Source organism: Amborella trichopoda, chromosome 6 (genome assembly GCF_054954075.1).
Source record: "Amborella trichopoda isolate Santa Cruz 75 chromosome 6, AtrichopodaSantaCruz75HAP2 v2.0, whole genome shotgun sequence".
NCBI classification, from domain to species: domain Eukaryota; kingdom Viridiplantae; phylum Streptophyta; class Magnoliopsida; order Amborellales; family Amborellaceae; genus Amborella; species Amborella trichopoda.
Genome location: NC_142341.1, coordinates 12,766,053 through 12,787,726, shown reverse-complemented (window position 1 = coordinate 12,787,726; position 21,674 = coordinate 12,766,053). Strand labels below are relative to the sequence as shown.

Here is a 21,674-nt window from a genome sequence, read left to right as displayed (position 1 = left end):
GTTTGGAAGAAACAATGTTCACAAAATCAGTGACTGAGGGTCGGGCTTGCTAGAGTCACTTAGACCCAACAGGGTGCCAGTCCAAATGAATAAACCTATGATCTGGGCAAGTCTACTAATGTCTTCTTGGACAACCGACTTTATTGAGTCGGACATGGACTTAGGCTTAGTATCCATGGCGATTTCGAGAACAAGCCAGGGCTTTTAATCACTAGAAGAAAGAGTTTATGGGGTTTAAATAGCTTGAGGGCGTTTAAACATGGAATCATGATAGAGGGAAACATTATATTTATTTTTAATTTTTATTCAATTTTGAAGGAGGTATATTATGATTTTGGTTTTAGGATTTAATTATAGGGTTTTTTTTGTTTTGTAGGAATCCTATGGACTTTTTAGATAATTTAATAAAAATTAAGAAGTTTAGTTTCATGTTTTACTTAAGTTAGAACCTTTTGGTTAAAAGTTAATTGTATGAACAAATATTGTTTGAAATAATAATATTTCAATATAAATAAAGCATGAATAGAGTGGAAAGGCATTCACGTATTCCTTTTTAAGAAAATAAAATTGTCTTGTCAAAAAAAGCCTAAAGCTTGAACCCTAGGTGGGAGAAAACCGTACGGTTTCTCCCCAATTGTTTGTGTTTGGCTTGTTTCTTGCTAATTTAATTGTTCCCTCAATTTCTCCTACATCAGGAATAGAGTTGATGATTGGTGATAAATGGATCAATGAGGGCTGTGTTCACAAAATCGACCATAACTGTTTACTGGACATGGGCTTGGAAGTGGTTTAACCAGTCTAACCGGTAAATCGGTCGATTTCCACCATTCTAACCAGGCAAGTTCCAGGCGGTCAAAAAAATATTGAAAAAAATATGTACTAAAACATGAAAAACATATAAAGAATTATTAAAACAAAAAACTTTTTGATGAAGTTGAAAATTAATAAAAAAAAATTGATTTTAATAAATCAATTTTTGAATTGATGTGAGTATTAATGAAAAAACAAAATTTAATTTTTACCATAATGTACAGAATATTAAAAATGCATTAAAAACCAAATTTCTTATTTTTGACATTTTATATACATTTTTTTGAATTTTTTTTTAAAAATACTGGTCGGTGACCAAAACCGCCTAAAACTGGAATTGGCCACTGGCCGGTTTTGATCTAACCGGGCGGTTAGCGGTTAAATTGTCTGATTTTTGTAACAATGATTGAGGGTGATTCCATGAATGTGAGTCATTGGTGTACGAAGGAAATGTGACAATTTTATAGAGATATTGTGGTATTCGAGGGGTAGTTAAGGATCATGTTGGGAAACTTTTAAAGAGATATTGTGGGCTTGTGTGTATTATTATGAGAAATGATCCTATAGGACCTTCCCCCACCTATGTGTGTAGGACCCCAAAGGATCACCATTAAATTTTATACGGATTTATAGAAAAGTCAAGTTCCACACCCATGTGATAACTCTTTTAGAGATCCGTGCCAACTTTAATGGTGATCCTTTAGGGTCCTACACACATAGGTGGGGGAAGGTCTTATAGGATCATTACTTTATTATTATATAGCAAATGGAGTTGAAAAAAGATAAGCGTTGCAAGGATTGAAGTGGTTGAGCAATTTCATGGTGAATGGATCATTGAGGGTGACTCCATGAATGTGATTCGTTGGTGTAAGAAGAAAATTGAGGTTCTTTGGTCTCTTTTGATGCTTTGGGATGAGGCTATGGTTCATTGTCCTGATAAAGATGTTAGGTTTATGCATTTATACAGAGAGAAAAACTCAGCAGGAGATGTTTTGGCTAAAGATGCAGTCTAAATGCAAGTGTTAATGGTATAAAGATAGGCATAGAGTTATGGGGAAAGATTGAGTGTACATAGTTGGAGTTTTTGTGTAATGTTGTATATTGTGATGCCAAGTTTTATAAATTGCATTTCTGCTCCATTTTGTTGATGTACTGATGTGATTTTCATTTTTTTTGGAAGAGTACTTATGTAATTTTGTGAATGAATGAAAAAGTAAATGTCATCATTGTTTTTTTAAAAAAAGACCCTAATAATTTATATATATTTTTTTGGGTAAGTGCTTATGTTATTTTGTGAATGAATAAAGAAGTAAATGTTATCATTGTTTAAAAAAAAAAAATACCCTGATAATTTATATGGTTACTAATAATTTATAAGGTTAATAATAGGGTATGCTAACCAGTATGTTTTGTAAAAAGAAAGTATATCTTGGGTACCGGGTTAATATGATTGAAATATATACCTTTCATACTAACATGATACACAAAATATACTTTCCTATGACTTGCAATATATAGTTTTGATACACAAGATATACTTTCCTTTCACATGTTTGACTCTTTTTTTATTTTATAATAATCATTAGTATTCGTATAGAACAAAATGGGCTATTACTTTGTAGAAAATATTTTAATATACAAGTGGCATCTAAAAATTTTCACTTTCAAACCTTCTTACTTACTTGTGAAGTTTTGGTAGCTTCTTTTGTGAATTTTATTTGAGAAAGAGGTGGGGTTTTTTATAATGTTGTACATCGTGACGGAAGTTTTTATAAATTGCATTGCTGCTGTATTTTGTTGATGTACATTGTCATTTTGTGAATGAATGAACAAGTGAATGTTACCATTGTTACTAAAAAAAGCCATGTAATTTATAAGGTTAATAACGGAGTACACTGAGAAGTATGTTTGTGCATGCCGAACAAAATGGGTTATTACTTCACCGAGAATAATAAAGTGGCGTCTGAAAATTTTCGCTTTCAAACCGCTTTACTTAATTGTAAAGTTTTGGTAGCTTCTGTTATGAGTTTTACTTTGAGGAATCAAAATGACAAATTCTTTTGGTAGCTTCCATCATGAGTTTTACTTGAGAAATCAAAGATGACAAATTCTTTAATTTGTGTTTTTTTGTTAATCAGGTGCATTCTTACGACAAAAGTGGTCTTTGTGCTCTTGCCTCATAGGTGGTCTATTACCCTCATCTTTCGCGAGGCAAACATGATAGCTGAGAGGCGGTTTATTGTCCATATCTTTTGTGAGACGAGCATGGTAGCTGATGCGTTCGTTAAGAGAGCATATGCTTATTCAAGCGCCATGGTTTGGCGCAATCGTACACTAGACTTTCTTTCTCTTATTGTATGGGCGTAGTCGTACACTGTCTTTCTCTTCTGTTATTGCTGGCGCAACTGCTTGTAAAATTATGTTTTATTTCTTTCCTATTATTGAAAAATCAAGTAGAGGCCTTCCCCCAGTTACTTGCCCAAAAAAGAAAAGGCCTTTTGTGCCTTGGCTCCCCCGGATGATCATTATCCATCTGTATTGCATGTTCTCAATAGGGTAATATTTGTTTTATATCTGCTTCTACTTCATTCAACTAAAACCATTTGCCTATTACTTTATTGGATTATAATTCAAGCGATGCATATTTAATTGCTCGATTATAGGGTTGTAAAATAACGTGTTATTTTTTTCCTATTAATGAAAAATCGAGTAAGGGCCATGTGCCCCAGTTAGTTACCCAAAAAAGAAAAGGTCTTTTCTGCCTTGGCTTCTGCAGATGATCTTTACCTCTATGTATTGCATGTTCTCAATAGGGTAATATATGTTTTCTATTTGGTTTTAGACTACTTTATATCTGCTTCTGCTTCATTCAGCTAAAACCATTTGCCTATTACCTTACAAGATTATAATTCAAGCGGTGCAAATTTAATTATTTGATGAATTTTTTAAAGGGCCTTGGTTTTTTTAAAAGAAAACAAAGCCTCACCTCAAATCCACATTTGGAAAGCACTTTCGGCATTGGAAATCTTTATAATGGCTCCAAAATTAATTTCTAACACTGACAATAAATTTTGAAATTCAAAAAATAGTATAGATCGTGCGGATCTGTGGCCCCTTAGTTTTAGGGCAACATGAATGGTCTAGATGATTTGTTGCAATATACACTATTTTTAGAGTTTAAAGTCCTAAATTTTTTACACACACATAATGTTCAAGCTGAGATGATCGACTTAAAGGTTTTTCAACACTTGAATTGCAATTTTTGATGGGTTATAAAGTGAGGCTTTACTTATTTTGATACGGTTGCACCCTATGAAACCATTTTCCTTAATTATTTCTATAGTTGTTATTTGGAGTTGCAAGACTTAGAGTTTGAATGATTCGTGAACTTGATTTCCATTGAATATTGGTGATTCATGGTAATAACAAAAAAAAAGGCCTAGTATCTTTATTCATTAGAAACACTGACTCTCTCTCTCTCTCTATTTTTAGAGTTTAAGGTCCATGACGTCTCCCTTCCCTTAATAAATTATGTTCTTCTTGGATGCTAAGAAAACTGGATTTAAGGGTGGGGTGCAGTAATGGCATCCTTTATACCTCGACAGGCAGGGGTGTCCTCACTATTGTCAACCCTGCAACCGGCCAATCTACTGGCCTTCCTGCTGTTTCAGGATCCTCGGCATTTTATTTTGGATTTTATTTCGACCCCGATCATCATCGCAAATTCAGGGTTTTGACTATGATGTCGAATGTGTTTGCATGGAAGCCCGTTCCAGAATACCAGCTGTTTGACTCATCGATTGGACAGTGGATCCGGCTTGAAAGCATGCCAAAAAAAATCTATGATCTTTGGCAGGAGGAATCTCATATCCATTGGCCATACATGTTACACCTATGACATTATGGAGTATAGGTTGTTCGGCTTCGACATGGTGAGTGAGAGAGGCAGTACACATCGGAGCTTCAAAGTGGATTAGAACCCTCGGTGCGGGTTGACCATGTTGTGTTGTGGTCTTGGAATGGAATCCACCCGTATGTGGGCTGCCTCTTTAAATTTCACTCCCTCTTGTAATTTTCGCTATTCTAATACATTAAAAAATAGTTACTCCCCTCTTCTAATACACTAAAAAATGATCATCCAATTTTATTTATTAAACAATATTAAAGGAGTGCTCTAAACCAATAGTTGAACTATCATGAAGTCCTGAAGTAGTTGATAGATTGACTAGTGTATACACTCGGTATTGATGTGAATGTAGCCATGAACGTTAACATCTATGGCTATGCACAGATGATAACCCCCCTTTATTTTTCACACAAAAAATTGCATATGCAGCACCTAAGAAATTTTTATAGTAATCATCTTTCCTAATAGTTCGGATAAGGTCGCAACCTTAGACAATCAAATTAAGGCAAGGCATACCTCCAAATTTTATCTTAAATGTAATTTTTGTTGTGTGGGATAGTAATTCCATTGATTGAACCCACAACATCGACATTCTTTTTTTCAAGGTTTGAAAACTCGTTGTTACGAATCATAATTGGTAAGGTCGTGCCGGTTCTTTTTATATATCCCGGTCTTAGAGAAAACCGTCTAGATCTTTGACAGAACAAACCGGCCTACTCTATTAGAGAACTGGGCAGTACAACTCTATAATGAACCAACCACCTTTTTTTAAAGGAAAATTGAAATTTTGTTAGTAAAGAGAGAGAAATGTGGTGGCCCATCCCCCTTTTAATTTTTGTGCTTTTTATTTTGTCAAACTTTATAATTAATGCTTTACTATTGAAAAAAAAAATTAAATATAGAATTAAAGATGCACCTCAAAAATCCATCAAAAAAAGTTTTTTTAATGTTGAAAAACCCTTTAATTGATTATCTTGACATCGAGAAGTGTGAATATAAAAATAAAATAAAAAAATTGAGTTTCAAAAGTAGTGCATCTTGCTGTACATTATTTAGACCGTTTATTTTCAAAATTTAACTATTTTTAAAGTTTAAAATAATTAAAAATAAAAATAAAAATTCAAATAATTTTTAAAAAAATTACACCAAAGTTACATAAAATTTTCATGTTCTTATTTAAAGTTGCAACCTTAAAGAAACCCCATCTTCTACAATTTAAAAGCCTCCTTTTTAAAAAAGATGGCCCATCCCCCCAACCCCCTGCCTCCCCTCTTATGACCACCCATCCACGAGTACTATACACGTGGCACACACCCACAATTCTCCATTACCTCGTACTGTTTTATATGCTCTACCATCACCGACCCTTTGGAAGTCTTCAATGCGGGACTAAAATGTATAGGTGAAAGAGAATTTCCAACGCAAGAGAGAGAGATAGAGGGAGAGAGATGGGTAGTGATGGTTTCTATTATTTTGTTTTGAAGAGCAATAGGCAACGAACTTTTGTATAGCTTTTATAGTGTGAAATTGTATACAGTAAGATTATTTATTTTTAATACAAGGATGTTATAATCACTCATATTTATTAGATGACAAATTGGATGGTTTGGATTCGTCATGAAATTCAAGATTTTTTTAAAAAAATTTAAGTCTTTTCACTAACACTTTTACAACTACTCATTTTAAAATTTTAGAGACGAGTACGTGTAACCTCCTTTACAAAAAGTAAATGGTCTCTTTGTATAGAGCAATGTTCTTATTTATTATTATAGTAGTGGAACAGAGAGGAAATATCTATATAATTTAAAAATTATCAAAAGTTTACATGCTCTAGCAGAACCTCATCCTCCATTCACACTCTGGTAAAAAGGTAGTGTTTTTAGAATTCAAATTTGGTTCTAGTGAAATATATATATATATATATATATATATATATATATATATATATATTTATATATAAAAAAGATAATCTACGGTCTACCTTTGATATACAAAGTTCGCAAATCACCTTATTACAAAGAATTGATTGCTAAATAAAAATAAAAGTAGACAGTCTTAAGATGCGTACATAATTAAAACTATGTGGGCGAAGTAGAGATGTGCAACTGAAATTTTGTGTGATCGTTACATATCAATGAAACTGAAGGGTAAATTCTATAGGATAGCTGTGAGACCAATTTTACTCTATGAGACGGAATGTTGAGCGGACAAAAAATAATCACCCATAGAATGAGTGTAGCGGAGATGACGATATTGAGATGGATGAATGACAAGACAAGAAGGAATAGAATTCGAAATGAATCCATTCGGGAGATTTTAGGTGTGACATCAATAGGCGATAAGAAGAGAGAGAGAGTAAACTTAGATGAGTTGGTGAGGATCTTTAGATCGTCATGGGAGACCCATGTGCTCAATCTAGGAATGAAATGATGTCTCTATCATGGCTTTCCAAAATAAAGCTTATTTGGTCAGGGTTTCCGTAGTCCACTGGTATTTTTGGTTCCTGTAGGTTTAGGTTACCGCTGGCTTCTCCATTATTCGCATCGAGGATACAAGCTTCTTAAAAATAACCTACAACAATATCATGTTATCCATATCATGTTCCATGGTTCAGTTAATACTTTGCCCTTTATGATTGCCCTAACAACCTCAAATTATTATGTTTTTTTGGGTAAGATATATTGTTTGTTAACTATGTTCTCTCTCTTTCTCCCCCTCCCTCCCCTTCTCTCCCTCTCACAGAGACAAAACAAGTTCCCCTCTCTCCATCTCACACGAAACAAGTATGAAGAAAGTGATTATTGAATTGTGATGGTACAAATTTCATTTTAGATACTATTAAGAAAAATTTGCACTTCAACTTGGGCACGAAGACTCCACACATGTAGAGTTTCATATATTTCTTGTCACTTCATTTTTAAATTTAAAAATGTCACAAGAATGTATTAATTATATATTTTGAATTGATTCAGATGGCATGAGAAATAGTTTTAGCGTCGAATTACTTTCTTTATCCATTTAGATAATTGAGATAGGGAGGATGAGTTATTAACAGTGAAGTGGAATTGAAGGATAACAAACACATAAACATGAGACAGGTTCTCAACATTTACATATTTTCAATAAAATAACTAAAAACTATAATACTATACAATTATTGTTTTAGAAAACCTAAATATTAGATTTTTACAAAATTTTAGAGATTTTTTAAAACTTTTTATTAATGTCGGATCCATCCGATTCTCCGATCTCTACCACTCATCTGTCAACCCCACCCGATTTTTCAGATGGATGATTCGAGTCACCAATTTATTCTTTAAACCTTGCTTTTTCCAGTGTTTTAAAACCCGAATTGGTGGGACGGATTGCTCACCCACAAATCCATATTGGACCACTAGATCAACAATCCAAATTGGAATATGCATCGGTGATCCAAAACATATTAAAAAATAAATAAAATAAAATGAAAATAAAAATAGAGATCTATAAATTGGGATTTTAAAGGGATATATATATATATATATATATATATATATATATATATATATATATATATATATATATATATATATATATATATATATATATATATATATATATATATATATATATATGGAAACCAGTACGCAACTTCTATGGGCGAAAATGAACAGTGTTTTCGCCCATAGGCTCGGCGCCGTTCGATTTTTTCAGACGGTGTAGATTTACCGCAATGGACATAGTAGGTGCGGTGCGGTCATTTTTTCATACAAAATATACGGGAAACCACAATGGCTCTCTTGAGCCATTACGGGCGAAATCACTAAGCATTTCACCTGGTTCGCCATACTGCTCTAGTAAAGGCCATATCCTCAGTGAAACCATAAGTCTCCATATCTTTTCGGAGTACTTCGAACTACATCCTTTGGACCTATCCTTTGCTTTTTTTAATTCTTCTACTCGAACTAACTCGTACATCTTAAGTGGTGTTGTACTTGATCGGTTGGGCTTACACACATTCGCTCACTCGTGCCCATACATGGCTAACTCATCTAAGTCTACTCTTTTTCCTCTTATCGCCTATTGATGTAACACCTAAAATATCTCGAATTGATTCATTTCGAATTCTATTCATTCTTGTCTTGACACTAATCCATCTCAATATCGCCATCTCCAATACACTCATTCTATGGGTAATTATTTTTTGTCCGCTCAACATTTCGTCCTATAGAGCAAAATTGACATCATAACTATCCTATAGAACTTACCCTTCAACTTCATTGGTATGCACTAATTACACAAATTTGATTCTCACTCATTTAGCGAACCTAAATAACCTAATTCAGCCAATCCTATTTGGTTTACTAGAGTTCTAAAGCACGGGAAAGAATGTGATGCTTAGACAATAAGATATTAGTTACCATTAACCAATGCAATTCTCACACTTGGTTTTAACATTCCATATATAGTGAACTAATTTTACAGGGCTGCGGTTTATATAGAGCCTAGGCTCTAAACAATCAAATTAGAACCTACCTTCAAATAGTATCAAAAAATGTGGATTCATTATTGAAAATCTATGTGACATATTTAAAATATATTTTCATATTTATTCATAAAATTTAAAGCTTAAAAAATGATGTAGATCGCTAAATTTATGAAAACTTGAAAATCTTGAAAATTGACGTTCTAAAATTAGATTACAAAATGCACTATTTCCAAAACTTGAAATCCATTTTTTTCTCAAGCCCATGCATCTTATTGTCGAAATGATCAATTTGAAGATATTTAGACATTAAAACAACTTCTTCTAGTGAAATTTTTGAAGTATGCTCAAAGTTGATTGTTTAGAACCTCGGATCTATATAAACTTTTTCCATTTTACAGTTAATGGATTATACCCACAGGGCAATACAAAAAGTTTACATACACATTGTCAGTGAGATAAGATCCACATGAAGGGTATACTACTCTCCCTCCTACCAACTGAATTGTTTCGCTCTTTTCTTCACATCCAAAATAATCACGATTATCTAGGCAGAGCTTCAGCCAAAGAGGCCGAATCACACCGAAACAGGCCGAACACAAAATTGTTTTTTTTTTAAAATACAATTTTGTGTTTCAGCCGAAGAGCCCAAATCGGACCGAAGTGGGCTGAAGCGGGATGCACTAGAGCTTCGCCTCAAACTAGGCCGAAAAATCCCAAGATTTCGGCCTCTCTTCAGCCAAAGCGCAGTCGCCAACATTGGGTAAAGAGTAGATTATGAAAAAATCACATTACTAACAAAAGTTCTAAAACACTTTCGTAGTAACTAATGCCTGCGATGTAAGGACATGGGTGTTCACGAAGGAAGACAAACAATGACCCAAATATGATCTAAGGCTCAAACTGGCCAAGTCAAGCCAGAAAAGATGTCTCCCCAAATTGCGTGACAGATTCTTAGTCCTTGTACAACCACAAAATTCTTGACGAAATGTTGCAAAAGCATGAGCATTCAAATAGAAGGAAAAACGATGTCAATCTCTCTGAGTAAATCTTAAAGTTGACGCGATACCAATCTCCGTACTCTGCAAAGCTTTAAGATGAAGCCCCACTATGAAGAGCTTGAGATTTCTTCGTCCTCTTGGGCACCACTTGGGTTTCAGCCTGCAATCATCAATGCAACCCATCAAAACTTCAAAAAAAAAGAAAAAAGAAAAAACACATACAAACACACACACTCTCCAGATATTGCATACATATCCTATTTCTTAGAATCCATGACATTAAGCACGGTAGAAGCTGATTCAAAGGGATGATTACCTCTTTCTTGACAGGTGCCTCCTTTTCGGACAATATCAACTCAATATGACAGGGGGAGGACATGTAAGCTGTGTTCATCAAAAAGAATTCAACCTTGCTCAACACAACAATCCCACTCCGCACCGGAAGAAACAAGGAATTAAGGATATAAAATCAAAGGATAGGAAACTTACGGTTGATTCTTCCATGGGCACGGTAAGTTCGCCGCCTCTGCTTCTGGGCCTGATTCACCTGGATATGCGAAATGAATAGTGTATCCACATCCAAGCCCTTCACCTATAAAATTGAAATGCAAAAAAACCAATGCAATATATAAGCTGAGAGATCAAGGCTTGAGTTTGTAACCAAGTAAAATCCAATAAAGACTATAAAACAAGCAAGCATGGATGCTGAAATTATTAGGAAAGACAAATAAGGAGCATGGTTAGGGAGAAGAAGGTAGAGAGGCCTGAATATGAGAGAGATGATGTGATGAAAGAGAAGGTTGATTGCTAGCACACATGTGTTTGTGTTTGTGTGTGTGAGAGAGAGAGAGAGAGAGGATTGCATACATCAGCATTGCTCTCAGCACTCTTGAGCAAGTTCAAGATGAACTTGGCAGACTTGACAGGCCACCGCCCTTGTCCATTTGGATGGCGGTTCTTTGCTTGAGCAGTGCGCCCAACACCTCCACAAAAGCGCCGGAAAGGGATGGCCTGCTTGTGGGCAAGAACATCCTCCAAATACCTCTTAGCCTTGGCCAATGGGAGCTTCCTGAGAGCAAATGCGGTTTCCCTGGTGTTCTGGAGAGAAACAAGTCACGCCATGAGTAAAAAACCTCATAAGTTGATCCTCATATCACACAAATTACCATAAGCTTCTTCCAATAAATTCAATTTCCAGTTTTTCTTTGAAAAAGTGCCACAAATACATGCCATTCATAAGACCTCTAGTGTATATATAAAAATACAAAATAAATAGATGTCAAAAAACAACAGAAACTATGGTAAAGATCTCTCCGGGGAAGACAATGAAACAAATTATGGAGCCTACATAAATAATCACAGTCAACTTTTGTATACATAAAATACACAACAAATAGATGTCAAAAAACAACAGAAACTATGGTAAAGATCTCTCCGGGGAAGACAATGAAGCAAATTATGGAGCCTACATAATCACAGTCAACTTTATCGTTCAAGATTTTCCAAACTTGCACTATTAAGATGATATTACACTATTGAACTTCAAGAATGTACATAAAATACAGCATATTATTTTATTTTCTTGAAGATTTTAAAATATAGCAGAAAACAAGGTAAAGATCTTTCCTAGGAGCACAGTGAAAAAAATCTGGAGCATACATAATTACAGCCAACTTTTTAACTTTAGATATAAAGTTATCAATCAAGAATCTCCAAACCTGTTTACAGTAGACAATCTTTATCGAACTAAACTTGATTGATGACCATAGGAATATGGCGCGCAATATCAGATCACAACAATGTTTTGGAGCAGCATACTTCAAGCATATTTTTAACAGTCTTTTTTAGATCAATTTTCAAGCATGCTGCTAATAATATGAAGTGTTGCACTATTTACTGAACCTTTTGGAATCAGCACAAATACAGAGGTTCACCCAATAATAATGCACTGAATTTCCCTTAGGCTTACGAGTGGCCGGGTCTTAAGAGAAACAGATCGCTGCTTTTTCTCAGGTACAACAAAGAGAATGATATTCTAATTACTATCTTCAACTGAGACAGCAGCAGAGCCATAAATTTATACAACAATCTGACATCTGATTGGAGCAACAGCACACACTTTTTTCTAATGGGTCAAATGAGAAAAACGGCAGACTTCACAAATTACTGAGAACTCATTGCATAAAAAGACCAAGGCCCTTCTTTTTTTTCATTTTCTTTTTCTTTTTTTAGGACAGAGAGATAGAGAGATAAGCAATGCCATTATTTTTTGCTCCAAATTTGACATTAGAACATAAGGCTATGGGAAGGATGCATTAAAATATGGTCATCCGGCAAAATTTTGGATCGAGAATGCGTTTTTTGGAAGTCTTTCTCAATCACAACCTTTAGAAAGGGCATTCAGAAGTAACAAGAAAGGATTTCAGACGTCTGAGGGCAGAGCAAATGGTGATGATAGAGTAGATCTAGACAATGCTCATCAATCAAAAATTTATTGGGGTGGAGGAGGATCTGATCCAGAAGAGGAACAATACAGGTGGTTCTCCATTCGCTTAGTCACCTATATGAAACTACAATAACATATAATAGTAAATACTACTTCAATCTTGTACATTTTTACAGAGAGAAAGGAGAATGGATTGAAAATCAATTTTCACTTCAAAGAAAGCCTTCCTTAACTAAAATCAGGCATGGCCCCAACTTCAGTTTCAAAGTGATGTCCAGCTTCACAAGGAGTGAAAGAAGAATAAAAGAATTTCAATGAAATATCCTAAGACTAAAAGAGCATTTTAAAATACAGCACAAGAACAACTATCTTACATGGTGTCACACAGAAGCATAGGATTGAAAAAGACAATTAAGAGTTGCTAACCTCCAAATGTGCAGCAAGAATGCACCTCTTACAAGCTTGATTGATTAGCTAATCAATGGACCAAAGTTTATCAACAGTAATGGACTAATGGTGTAGCTGATTGAAAAGAAACTAAAAAGGAAATTGAGTAGGTGTGAACTTCATTGCACCAACTTTAGATAGGTTAAAAGAAAAAGTTGAAAATAAATCAAAGTTTTTCTAAACTAGCACAGGTAATCTTCTCCTTTTCCATCAGCTATAATGGACTAGCACTCAACCAGTTTCCATTGTAACAGTAGAGATTCGGAATGTCTTACCATTCAATGAATCTTTTGTTACCAGTGTGCGTACAAAGACTCACCAAATAATAATGCAAGCAATTTCATGCGGCTTACTAGAGACCAGTTCATAAGAAAAACAGGTCCCTGCTTTTAGTTGGGCTCAGCTACAACTTAGAAAATCTAATTCATGGTAGGATCTTCAGTCAAATACAGTAACAGATCATAAACCAATCTAGACCACATTTTAAAAGAAGTCAGATATGAGAAACAGCAACACCAGCATCACTTTTGAACTCAAAATAACAATAACAATTTACTTGATTCATACTAAGTAGTGCGCTTGGCACAGTAAAACAATATGAAGAAACATACTTGCATTTTGATCACATAGATAACTTATACATTGAGCCACAAATTAATGGAGTGGGCAACATGACCGAGAAAAATTTCAATTCAAACCTCACTTTGAAACATTGGAACCAGTAAATCGAAGTCCCACATGTTAATGGATTATAGCACCAGCACTATGTATGAATCTCAAAAAATAATGACAAAATGAACCAGGGAAGATCCACGTTGAAATGGATCAAGTATCTAGATACATTAATGAATATCAAAAACAAATCCATGTCTCGTTTGCATATGGATTAAAATAAAATAAAATAGTTACATTAAACAGGGCATATCATGCAGGGTAACAGTAGATTATAAACTTCCCATGAGAGAAAACAATATTATATAACTAGCAGTGGAAGATGTGGAAAGTTGTGAACATTATTAATCCAATAGGTTTTTATTAATTCTTAGTATAGAAACTATAATTTTGGATAAACAATATCTTTGGTAATATTCCATCAAAATATCAACCATTTAGCACTGTGTTATTGATACCCTTCTTCACAGTCCTATCCCACAAAGGTTTATCCTAAGGACCTGATGAAAAGAGTACCAAAAACATTTAAGGCCAAATCAAACATCTTTTGAAGAGCTATCAAATGTGTTTAATGATCAAATTTTGGATACAAGTGATGATAATAAGTTTAATTATTCTATTTGACAACAAAGTAGTGATGCAAACTCAGTCACAGCCATAAATCTCAGTAGATAACCATATCAATGAACCGAGATCGAGTGATTCACATCTGAAAGACAAACTTATATTAGCAATTATAATGTCGCAACATTTATTGAACCTTTATTCACAAGTATAGTTTACAAAAGTTCACCCAATAATAATGCAAATAATTTTCCTGAAGTTTACAAGAGGCCAGCTCAGAGGAGATAAGTACAGACCTCAGCTTTTCTCCCTCAGGTTACGGAATCAGATATTAACTCACAAATGACATGCAAAGATACACAAGAACAACAAAATGATTTTTTGAAACATCCACCTAGATGATGCTTCAAGGAAATAGAAAGAAGAATGGGTGAGCAAGAACGTTGCATTTAGAGTCTGGTGTGCACTTGCTACATAGTCCCAGACTCAAACAAAATTACCCCACAGCAGCCATTTCTAACTTATCAATCCAATCGATTTTTATTAAATCATAGTATTGAAATGATAATTTGGGATAAGAAAATATATTCGATAATATTCCATAAAAATATCAATCATTTAGCACTGCGTTATTGATACCCTTCTTCACAGTCCGATCCCACAAAGGTTTATCCCAAGGACATGATTAAAAGAGTACCAAAAACATTTAAGGCCAAATCAAACATCTTTTGAAAAGCTATCAAATGTGTCTAATGATTAAATTTTGGATACAAGTGTTTATAATATGTTTAATTATTCAAGTTGACAACAAAGTAGTGATGCAAACTCTGACAGCCATAAATCTCAGCAGATAACCATATCTATGAACCGAGATCGAGTGATTCACATAAGAAAGACAAACTTGTATTAGCAATTATAATGTCACAACATTTATTGAACCTTTATTCACAAGTATAGTATACAAAGGTTCACCCAATAATGGTGCAAATAATTTCCCTGAAGTTTACGAGAGGCCAGCTCAAAGGAAAAAAGTACAGACCTCTGTTCTTTTCCCTCAGGTTACACAATTAGATCTTAACTCACAAATGGCATGCAAAGATCCAAAAGAACAACAAAATGATTTTCTAAAACATCCAACTAGATGATGCTTCAAGGAAATAGAAAAAAGAATGGGTGAGCAAGAACGTTGCACTTAGAGTGTGGCGTGCACTTGCTACATTGTCCAAAACTCGAACAAAATTACCACTCTTCACATCCAACCCGAACAGCAAACCATTTTCACTAAGGTACATTTTTACATCTTTTATTTTTTTAGAATGGCACACAATTTGAATCTAGTCAAGTATATAACAATCGGAACCCCACAGCAGCCATTTCCAACTTATAAGTCCCATCGGTTTTTATTACGTCTTAGTATTGAAATTATAATTTTGGATAAAAAAATATCTTCGACACTATTCCATGAAAAAATCAATCATTTAGCACTGTGTTATTGATACCCATGTTCACAGTCCTATCCCACAAAGGTATATCCCAAGGACCTGATTAAAAGAGTACCAAAAACATTTAAGGCCAAATTAAACATCTTTTGAAGAGCTATCAAATGTGTCTATTGATTAAATTTTGGATACAAGTGATGATAATAAGTTTAATTATTCAAGTTGACAACAAATTAGTGATGCAAACTCAGTCACAGCCATAAATCTCAGTAGATGACCATATCTATGAACCGAGATCGAGTGATTCACATCAGAAAGACAAACTTATATTAGCAATTATAATGTCGCAACATTTATTGAACCTTTATTCACAAGTATAATTTACAAAGGTTCACCCAATAATGGTGCAAATAATTTCCCTGAAGTTTACGAGAGGCCAGCTCAGAGGAGAAAAGTACAGACCTCTGCTTTTTTCCCTCAAGTTACACAATCAGATCTTAACTCACAAATGGCATGCAAAGATACAAGAACAACAAAATGATTTTTTGAAAGATCCAACTCCATGATGCTTCAAGGAAATAGAAAGAAGAATGGGTGACCAAGAACATTGCACTTAGTCCTAGACTAAAACAAAATTACCACTCTTCACATCCAACCAGAACAAGAAACCATTTTCAACTAAAATACATTTTTACTCCTTTTATTTTTTTAGAATGGCACACAATTTGAATCTAGTCAAGTATATAACAATCGGATCCCCATAGAAGCCATTTCCAACTTATCAAGCCAATCGGTTTTTATTAAGTCTTAGTATTGAAATTATAATTTTGGATAAAAAATATCTTCGATAATATTCTATCAAAATATCAATCATTTAGCACTGTGTTATTGATACCCTTCTTCACAGTCCTATCCCACAAAGGTTTATCCCAAGGACCAGATTAAAAGAGCACCAAAAACATTTAAGGCCAAATCAAACATCTTTTGAAGAGCTATCAAATGTGTCTAATGATTAAATTTTGGATACAAGTGATGAAAATATGTTTAATTATTCAAGTTGACAACAAAGTAGTGATGCAAACTCAGTCACCGCCATAAATCTCAGTAGATAACCATATCTATGAACCGCGATCGAGTTATTCACATAAGAGAGACAAACCTATATTAGTTATTATAATATCGCAACATTTATTGAACCTTTATTCACAAGTATAGTTTACAAAGTTCACGCAATAATGGTGCAAATAATTTCCCTGAAGTTTACGAGAGGCCAGCTCAGAGGAGAAAAGTACAGACCTCTGCTTTTTTCCCTCAGGTTATGCAAACAGATCTTCAATCACAAATGGCATGCAAAGATACAAGAACAAAACAACTTTCTGAAACATCCAACTAGATGATGCTAAAAGGAAACAAAAAGAACAACGGGTGAGAAAAAATGTAGAACTTAGAGTGCGGTGTACACTTGCTAAATAGTCCTAGACTCAAACAAAATTAGCACTCTTCATATCCAACCAAAACAACGAATCATTTTCAACTATAGTCCTTTTTTACTTTTTTGTTTATTTAAAATGGTACACAATTTCAATCTAGTCAAGTATACAACAATTGGAACCACACAGCAGCCATTTTCCACTTTAATATATTCAATAGTTCAGCCATAACAAATGCAACCTAAGTGATACAGAGAAATAATATAAAAACAAACAACAAAAGTAAAGCAAACTCATTATGGGCAATCAAGATAAAATACAAAAGAAAATAATATAAGAGCAAAAAACTCATCACAGTAGAGAGTTTGCTGCGACAAACATTGTTCGATCACAAATGTAGCTGGACATCCGAAACTGAAAACTATAAGAACAAAAAAAGAGAATATTTAAATACCTTGAAGTGAACCCTCAGGTCAGATCCTCTGGCCTTGCAAGCTGAAACAAGAGAGCAATGAACCACATCACAAAATAAATCATCTTCTTAAAACCCTAACTAGAAAATACATCACTAATGGAAAGACTGAAAATAAGAGCATGAGGGAGCAGATTAACAAATTCACAAACAATATAATCCGCAAGAAATTACAAAATGAAACTTTTATCATAGAACCCAGTGCAGAAATAAGCTATAGATTTGGAGTGTTACATTTAGTTGGATTGTCCGGCTCCCTGGAATACTTCACCTGTTCACAGAGAAAAGGAGAAATGAATACACATTACAGAGAGAAGAAACGTTTATTGTTACTGTGTCTTCTCAAATACAGGTAGAGATAGAGAGACAGTCCATGACTGATCTAGCACAGATGGAGAGAGAGAGATTACCATGGCTGCTGATGGAAATGAAGGTCTCTGACTGCTCCAAGAGGCCGAAGTGTATGAGCGCCTCAAAGCTGTGAATTTTTGTGAATCCAAAAACCCTAATATTCTCTCTCTCTAATCGCAACGACAAAAGTAGGAAACCCTAAGGGCCTGTTTGATAACTGGAAGCAAGTTCATGAACTGTAAATTGGAAGTTCCTCACGAAGTTCCTGAAGAACTGTAAATTACAAGTTACTTAAGAAGTTCTTGGTTTCTGTGTTTGATAACCTCCCTGGGAAATTAAGAAGTTCCTAGTTTCTGTGTTTGATAACCTCCTGGGAAGTTAAGAAGTTCCTGGTTTGGTCCCAACCAATTATATTCATGAACCCATAAGCATTATTCATTAAAAATAGAAACGTAACAAAAAGAGCATGGTAGCTACAGCATTCATAATTGGAGCTAAGTAAACTGAACAAACCCAAAAATAAAAAATAACAAAAAGGTAAGTAAGATTATTCTCAATTCTACTAAAATTCAAATTCTCAATTCTACCAAAATTCAACATTTTATTCACAAACCCACATCATAGCTGTGTATCATAGGAAAATATATCAGATTTCATGAACCCACATCATAGCTGTATATCAAAGCAATTTCAAAGAGAAAAAAAGCAAAGCAATTTCAATAAATACTTGGAACAAAAGAAACCATTGAGTGAAGAACAAATTCAGGAATGAAAACAAGCAAGCTAGTAAGCAATAGCAACTAAACTTCACAGGTTTTCAGAAAATCATGAATTGTGACTAATGAGAATCATGAATTGTAACTAATGAGAATCAAAAGAGAACAATGGGAAAGAATCGACAATTGTGAAAAAAGTACCACAATGAATTTTAGTAATCATTGGACGCTCAAAGTACAATCCAATAACCAAGTTCTACGACCACGAGAATGCAGAACTGTTTAGCATTTGACCACAATTCAAAGATCAGAATAAGAATGCATTGACCACAATTCAACATGCTGAACAGTTTAGCATTTAGCACACAAAAGGTTCCCAAGGATGCAAAAAAAGACAATGCTGGAAATGTACATGCTCAACCAGAAATATAACCACCCTGTACTTTTGAACCATAAATAAAGCATAACAAAAGAGAGCATAATATTCTCAATAACTCAGCAATAATTTCTAAAAGGCATTGAAATGGTTAATGGATAAATTTAATTGTCATCCAAACAACATCCGAGCAATTTCTCAAATAAGGATGTGACATGGATTAGTTAAACAGAAATACAGAAAAAACGACAAACAACATTTTAATTAGCCATGAAAGGAAAGTTGATCACTTCGGAAATCAGTGTTCAATAAGAGCACTGAAACCAAATCCTCATTTATTATGAACCCAAAACCATGTTCCAATTTCCAAATTTGACTATGACCATTCCCAGAAACTAAAGTTTCTTAACAGAAGGCCTACAAAACTAAAACCAATAACACTCATTTGATAGCATATGGGTGTCAAATTTTTTCTCTCTCTTGGTGTCATGGCATGGACAATAGTCCCTGTGCTTGGTATCACAGAACTCGAAGAAGTTGGGGATGGTGGTCTCATAGTCTGATAGGTTTGGGAGTGAAGGATCAGAGTGGTGGTGTTCAAAGCCTGACCCCATTACCAAAACAATCTGCAGTTGAATTGGAGAATGAGTTTAGGAGAAGAGAATATGGTTTTTTGTGGAGATTTGAACCAAGCAAGTAGGAGAGGAGGTAGAGGAGAGAGATACAGAAAAATATGAACTACCCAAGCTAATCAAAACTACTTTTTTGACTGATTACCCAAGCTAATCTGAATATCTGAATCAAGTCCGTCTTTTTTTTTCTAATCCTCTTTTTCAAATAAACTATTTTTGGAGTGGCTTCTCTAAATAATATTCGATTTGGAGCTCCAAAAGATTTAAATCTTTTGCATTTGTCCAAAATTGAGTTTCAGGGTTGAGCATTCTTGGAGCTCTAATTCAATTTTTTCAATTTTTTATGGGATTGTTTCCATAATAAAAACAATATAACAAATTTTAAGGTTTGCTTGAACTAGGGTGATGCTAACGTAGCAATCTGACAGTGAATCAAGCTAACCAAAATTACAGCAATCTGGAATGAAGTATATTGATTCCAACAAGAACCCAAACTATCAAATGATTGTTCATCCATATTCTTATCATGCAGACAACCAACAAGCTCTCTAATATCTTATCATGCAGACAACCAACAAGCACTCTAATACGGATAGATTGTCAGGGAACTTGATGTCAAGCACTCAAAACAATCAGTTAACCCTGAATCTAGATTTACAACATAGAAAAATCACGAAATAAAGCTTTTGCATTGCCTTAGAACTCGATTTACAACATAGAAAACTATTAAACCAATTTAATACTACATTCAAACATAGGAAATTATACAAAAATAAGTAGATTAAACCCTAAAAATGTTTTTATATGGTTTCCACCCAAAAAAACCTTGAGAACAATGTTGTTAACAGAGAAATCCGAAATCAGCAAGAAAAAAAGAAGAAAAAATGTAAAATCAACAGAGAACTCACTGATTGGAGGTACCTGTTGAGGTTGCAAGGGCGCGAATAGTACTGGGCGAGAGGCTGCCTTTACTGGGAAGAGAAAGCGAGAGAACTTTCGCAGTGGAGCTGCTGTTTTGCTGAGCGGCTAATTGCTAAGAGAGGGTGGGTGGGTGGGTGAGCGGCTGAGTAAACCTAGGGCGCAATTTTATCGGGGGAAGTTTTAATATAAACTTCCCTTTTCTAAGTTCCGACCTTTTCGACGGAAATTTTTTTACCGAATAAGTTCGGACCATGAACAATGATACGTAAGTTTTTTATTTACCTTACCATTTTTTATCGAATATAAAAACATGAACAGTAATAGGTAAGTTTAAACTTCCAGAAAGCAATTATAAAAGCCAGTGTTTAAAAAAACGTCGAGTCTAACCGGACTCGCTCGGTTCGACTCGAGAATCGCCATGGGGGATCAAATCGGTTAAAAAAACGGGAATCGTCCGGTTCTAGAGAGAACCAGACGATTCTGCATAGTGACTCGCCGATTCACTATACGGAATCGGCGAGTCCGTGAAGAACACGGGTTGCATAGTATTCTCCACAAGATTCTTCGAAATTTGTCATTTTTTTATTATTTTTTTTGTTTTTTTTGGCATGTGATCTAATTTGCAGGCTCTAAACAGCTTTATTCAGCTTTTACACGGATTAAATGGTTGAAAAATTTGGTGTTTTTCGATCACGAAACTTGCATTTTTAGGGTTTTCGCCTTTCCTTGTGTTTCATGCCAAATAAGGCATGAATCTTTCAAAATTTGTAGGCATTTTGATCATAAAGTTGTGCATCAAAACCTTTTGTTACTAATTTGTGATAATCATTGAGAAAAACGGAGTTTTTTGGAGATTGAAGGCTTCGATTCACAAAATCAGGTAAGAAGTTTGGTTTTTTTTTTTTTTCCGCCATATGATTTATTTCACGACATATTTTGAAGATAATGAATTCAATTTGTAGGGTTTTTAATCTTTATTATGTCTATTATGATTTAAAATTTTCAATTTTATGTAATTTGGTCAA

General features: G+C 34.4%; 1 protein-coding gene, 5 non-coding genes and 1 pseudogene across 6 annotated transcripts; all 7 read right to left on the bottom strand.

Moving 5' to 3' along the window:
- Positions 1-9,955: 9,955 nt before the first annotated feature.
- Positions 9,956-20,902, bottom strand: LOC18438148 (large ribosomal subunit protein uL22). Its single transcript, XM_088870235.1, has 8 exons — positions 20,885-20,902; positions 20,650-20,754; positions 17,888-17,924; positions 17,636-17,676; positions 11,051-11,281; positions 10,673-10,775; positions 10,500-10,567; positions 9,956-10,343 (listed from the first exon to the last, which is right to left on the bottom strand). The coding sequence occupies exons 1-8, from the start codon at positions 20,900-20,902 to the stop codon at positions 10,275-10,277; spliced, it is 672 nt and encodes a 223-aa protein (XP_088726361.1). The 3' UTR covers positions 9,956-10,274.
- On the bottom strand, positions 12,063-12,192 carry LOC148781589 (small nucleolar RNA snoR74). Its single transcript, XR_016058699.1, has one exon. It is a non-coding gene; the product is annotated as a small nucleolar RNA snoR74 (small nucleolar RNA).
- Positions 13,341-13,467, bottom strand: LOC148781588 (small nucleolar RNA snoR74; annotated as a pseudogene).
- On the bottom strand, positions 14,486-14,620 carry LOC148781587 (small nucleolar RNA snoR74). The gene has a single exon (XR_016058693.1). It is a non-coding gene; the product is annotated as a small nucleolar RNA snoR74 (small nucleolar RNA).
- On the bottom strand, positions 15,229-15,363 carry LOC148781586 (small nucleolar RNA snoR74). The gene has a single exon (XR_016058685.1). It is a non-coding gene; the product is annotated as a small nucleolar RNA snoR74 (small nucleolar RNA).
- Positions 16,091-16,225, bottom strand: LOC148781585 (small nucleolar RNA snoR74). Its single transcript, XR_016058718.1, has one exon. It is a non-coding gene; the product is annotated as a small nucleolar RNA snoR74 (small nucleolar RNA).
- LOC148781584 (small nucleolar RNA snoR74) lies at positions 16,926-17,059 on the bottom strand. Its single transcript, XR_016058697.1, has one exon. It is a non-coding gene; the product is annotated as a small nucleolar RNA snoR74 (small nucleolar RNA).
- Positions 20,903-21,674: the final 772 nt, after the last annotated feature.